Source organism: Gastrolobium bilobum, unplaced genomic scaffold, assembly GCF_033153095.1.
Source record: "Gastrolobium bilobum isolate Gb01-03AN ecotype WA unplaced genomic scaffold, APGP_CSIRO_Gbil_v1 utg14925, whole genome shotgun sequence".
NCBI classification, from domain to species: Eukaryota; Viridiplantae; Streptophyta; class Magnoliopsida; order Fabales; family Fabaceae; genus Gastrolobium; species Gastrolobium bilobum.
The window spans coordinates 41,273-46,285 of NW_026897916.1; the positions used below are offsets into that span (position 1 = coordinate 41,273).

General features: G+C 41.7%; 1 protein-coding gene across 2 annotated transcripts; it reads left to right on the top strand.

The window, feature by feature from the left end:
• The first annotated feature begins 312 nt into the window (after positions 1 to 312).
• Positions 313 to 3,224, top strand: LOC133311411 (scarecrow-like protein 14). Of its 2 annotated transcripts, XM_061512460.1 has the most exons (3): positions 338 to 367; positions 456 to 2,736; positions 2,915 to 3,224. In XM_061512460.1, exon 2 carries the CDS (start codon positions 504 to 506, stop codon positions 2,682 to 2,684), a length of 2,181 nt encoding a protein of 726 aa, XP_061368444.1. In that variant the 5' UTR covers positions 338 to 367; positions 456 to 503; the 3' UTR covers positions 2,685 to 2,736; positions 2,915 to 3,224. The 2 variants fall into 2 exon arrangements, with proteins under 2 accessions (XP_061368442.1, XP_061368444.1); XM_061512458.1 differs by having other exon boundaries at positions 313 to 2,736.
• Positions 3,225 to 5,013: the final 1,789 nt, after the last annotated feature.

Consider the following 5,013-nt stretch of genomic DNA (forward strand, 5'->3'; position numbering starts at 1 on the left):
TTAAAATTGAAATAATTTTTTACAAATATTTATAATTTTTTAAATATAAATTATAAATTTACATATACTTATCAAATATATCTGAAAAAGCAACCTACTTATCAAATCATTCAGTTGAAAAAGTAACCTATTAATTGAAAAAGTAATCCATGATCCAATATCTCTACTTAACAATCGAGTCGTGTGTAATAACATTTATATCCAAAAAATAAATAGATTAATATGCTATTAGTCAAAGGGGCTGCTTCTGCTCCATAACAATAACAGAACCACACCATCTCTTACCTTCATTCTTCTTTCTTCTTTCTTCTTTGTTTCTCACTCGACTTCAATGGAACCCTTACCTTGAAACTAGCAATAATTCATGGTAAGTTCAACTCAAATCCTTAATATAACCATATCATATTAATTTATTACTCGTGTTGTATAAATTTTTTTTTCTCTGTGAACAAAAGAAGCGGTTTGGGTTTTGGTGATTGTTGGTGAACAAAGAGAGGAGGACGATGGATCCAAACTTGCAGGGATCTATTGATTTCATAAACAGTTACCAGTTTGGTGAAGACAGCAACACAATCGTGTGGGATCAAAATCAATACGAAACCGATTGGGATGTTAACGGAATCCTTCTTGATCAGCCTTATGCGGATTCACTTGGTTTTTCTCTGCATACAAACCCTGTAGAAGGTGAAGGTGCCTCTGCAGATCCTTCACTAGAAGACAATGATTTCTCAGAAACCGTCAAATTCATAAGCCAAGTTCTGATGGAAGAGAACGTTGAACAGAGGCCGTTTTATGACCCTCTGAGCTTGCAAGTCACTGAGAAATCATTCTATGATGCTCTCACTGAAAACATACCTCTTTCCCCTAATCAACACCCCCTTGATATTCTGAGTCACGACGGTGGAGCCACCAGCAGCAGCAGCAACAGCGGCGGCGGCGCTAGCAACTCTTTAGATGACAATTCTCGTGAGTTGAAGCCCCCTTCTCCTGATACCCCTCTTTCTGTTTCTTGTGATCATGCATTTCAGTTTGACTCCCATGCCATTTCTCAACATCTTTCCACTAGTGTTACTGTTAGTGATGGACTGTTAGATTTGGATTATTCTACTACCAAAATGTTGGCACAAAATATTTTCAGTGACGCAGATTCTGTCTCCCAGTATAGGAGAGGGTTAGAGGAAGCTAGTAAGTTTCTTCCTCCAGGACCTCAGCTTGTAACTGGTCTTGAATCAAAGGGAGAATCATTCAGTGTGGTTGGGGTGAATTCTGTTGCGTTGAAGGGTAGAACGAATCATGAGCGCGAAGGAGGTGATACCAGAGAAGAAGGGAGAAGTAGCAAGCAATCAGCAGTTGGTGTGGTTGATGAGAGTGACTTATCAGATATGTTTGATCAAGTGTTGCTTAGTGTGGAGAAACCACTCTGTAATGAACATGGTTGCTTGCAGAATGGAACAGTGACAGCCGACAAGGCAGGTGAAAATTCACCTTCATCTAATGGAGGGAAGGCTCGTCCTAAGAAACAAGGAAAGAAGAAGGAAACCGTGGATTTGAGGAGTCTTCTGCTTTTATGTGCACAAGCTGTGTATGTCAATGACAATAGGACTGCCAATGAACTACTAAAGCAGATAAGGCAACATTCTTCTCCCTTTGGAGATGCATCGCAAAGGTTGGCTCATTATTTTGCCAATGGCCTTGAGACACGCTTGCTCGGTGATGCTACGGGTTCACAAGGACTTTTTAACTCTCTGACCTTCAGGAGGATCACTGCTGCTGAGTTTTTGAAAGCTTACCAAGTTTTTATATCTGTTTGCCCTTTCAAGAGGTGTGCATATTTCTTTGCAAATAAAATGATTATGAAAGCAGCTGAAAAGGCAGAAACCCTTCATATTATTGATTTTGGTATCCAATATGGTTTCCAGTGGCCATTTCTTATTAAGTTTTTATCAGATAGAGATGGTGGACCTCCCAAGCTAAAGATCACTGGCATAGAGTGGCCCCAACCTGGCTTTCGTCCCACAGAAAGAAATGAGCAGACTGGTTGTCGTCTGGCTAACTATTGCAAGCGTTTCAACGTTCCCTTTGAGTACAATGTCATAGCATCACGTAACTGGGAAACCATTCAAGTACAAGACTTTAAAATTGAGAGCAACGAGCTAGTTGCTGTAAATTGTATGATGAGGTTTGAGAATTTAATGGATGAGACTTTTGAAGTCAACAGTCCTAGAAATGCAGTTCTGCAGTTGATCAGGAAGATAAATCCGGATGTTTTTGTGCAGTGCATCGTTAATGGATCTTATAATGCCCCTTTCTTTGCCACACGTTTCAGGGAGGCGCTGTTCCATTTTTCTGCTATGTTTGATATGTGTGACTGTGTCATATCCCGTGATAACGAAAAGAGGATGATGCTTGAGAGGGAACTTTTAGGTCGGCATGCTCTCAATGCTATAGCATGTGAAGGCTTCCAGAGAATTGAGAGGCCTGAGACATACAAACAGTGGGAAGTTAGGAATACGAGGGCTGGTTTCAAGCATCTTCCACTGAATGAGGAATTAATGGCCAAATTAAGGACCAAGTTCAAGGAATGGTACCATAGAGATTTTGTATTTGATGTAGACAACAACTGGATGCTTCAAGGTTGGAAGGGCCGCATTTTGTATGCATCTACCTGTTGGGTGCCTGTATAATAAGGTGCTGCTGGACTCTTGGACTTGTTTCAGAACTCATACTAGACTAAAGGTATGATTCTAAGAATCACTCGTAGGTTCTTACTCTATCCACTTCTTACTTCCTTGTTTTCCCCTGTTAAAAGTTTTGAGTTATAGTCCTACTACATACTAATGCTTGGCGCTTATTTGAGATATTTCAGAATGTATGTTGTAATGGTGATGCTTATGTGCTCTTTAAATGGTTTCAGGTTCTGGTATCCCCGGTCTGGCCTATTTGCTTAACTGTCAGGTGCTGTGATGAACATTCTTCCAAGCTTTGCACCACGTTACTATTGAAACTTGTGGCAGAACTTCTCTGGTAGAATGGAGACCTGTGATTGTGATTGTAATTCTAATTCTATAATAGTAGGGTGGGCATATTAGAGTAGGAATGCCCTTTTACCATGGTTTCCCGAATATTTGTAATCAAAATGTTGAGATATTTTCTCTCTGACCATCATGTGTTAGTGTTGAAGAAGATATCATCTTATCATGTAAATATATTCAGTTTGTGTGTAATCTTAGTTGTTTCCTAGTTGTTAGCTTGTATTCCTAGTTTGTTAGTGTAGTTACCATCAGATCCGATGCTGGTACCAGCTTGTGCGTCCAGCTTTCTAGCTCATGCGATCAGCTCCTAGTTTTTAGGATTGTTAAGTTTGTTTATAATTATTTGTATTTTTGTTCAGCCTATTTAAAAAGGCAACCATCAATATATCAAAGCAACATATTGATACCATATTTTATCTTGGTATCAGAGCGATCCGAAACACTTCCGCAAATACGAGTGAGTGCGAAAGCTTGTCTCATCTAAGATGGCAGGAGAAAATAGCAGCGCCTTAAAGCCTTCGGATCCTGACTCTCCCTTTTATCTAGGAGGGTCGGATAATCCAGGCGTCATTCTAACCATAGTGCAGCTGCGTGGAGAGGCCAATTATGACAACTGGGCCAAGCTGATGCAAAACGCACTCAGCGCAAAGAACAAACTTGGTTTCATCACTGGCGATGTGAAGAAACCGGAGAAGGATAACGCCGCGGAATGGCGTGCATGGGTCAGGTGCAATTCTATGATCAATGGGTGGATTCATAACACCATTGATCCTAAGTTGCAACCATTTATTAAATGTTTTGCTGACGTCAAAGACTTGTGGGACGACCTAAAGGAGAGGTATGCTGTTCAGAATTTCCCGAAGCAGTATCAACTCAGAGCTTCCCTCACAAACACACGGCAGCAAGGAAGTACTATTGGTGAATATTACACCAAGCTTCGCGCAATTTGGGATGAGCTCGAAGGTGGCAAGATTTCCAAATCATGTGCATGTGGAGATAATTGTGCAGTGGCCAAGGAGATAGAGGAAGGCAGAGAACATGAACGCGTGTATCAATTCCTTATGGGATTGGATGAAGCACTCTTTGGGAACTTACGTTCTCAGATTCTTAATACATCTCCTCTTCCATCCCTTAATAAAGTTTATGCAACTGTTACACAGGAGGAGACACACCGCGCCATTGCCCGTGGCCATGATGATCGCAGCACTGTCATCGGTTATGCAGCACGCACCGAAGCCAGTGGCGGACAGGATGCACAGGCGCAACGCATGGTTGCGGTCCAGCCAGCAGCTCGTGTTCCATGCCCTCACTGCGGGAAGACCAACCATGATCCATCTCGTTGCTGGAAAATTGTCGGATTCCCTCAGTTTCGTGGTGCACCTCGCGGCCGTGGCAGGGGACGAACAGGAACAGGTGGACGCGGACCCCATGAACAAGCATATGCCGTTCAAACATCAGACGCTATGCAAACAGCAACTGCATCACAAACAGCGGCTGTTCTGTCCTCACCAAATGCAGCTGCATTCTCGGTTCTCACTCCAGAAGTAGTGCATAAACTCATGACATTGGTGGATCACTCTCAGGCAAATCAAACCACCGACAAGTTGTCTGGTAAGGCTACTCAATCACAATGGCTTATTGATAGCGGTGCTTCGCAGCACATGACAGGGTCTCTGGAATTATTAATGGATGTTAGAAAAATCAAACCTCTAGCAGTGGGGTTACCTAATGGTGAAATTACTCATACTGAACAACAAGGGACAATGGTGTTCGAAAACAATTTTACATTGTCTAATGTCTTGTTTGTTCCCCATTTGCGCTGCAATCTGATTTCAGTGTCTCAATTATTGCAGCAGAATAACAATAGAGTAATTTTTACTAATGGAAAATGTATTTTGCAGGACCAAGCATTGATGAGGGAGACTGGATTGGGTGATATTCATGCAGGAGTTTATGTGTTTCAACCAAAGCATGCTTCAGT

Bases quoted from the DNA above. Each gene is read 5' to 3' on its own strand.
- LOC133311411 (XM_061512458.1), top strand. From the start codon at position 504: ATGGATCCAAACTTGCAGGGATCTATTGATTTCATAAACAGTTACCAG.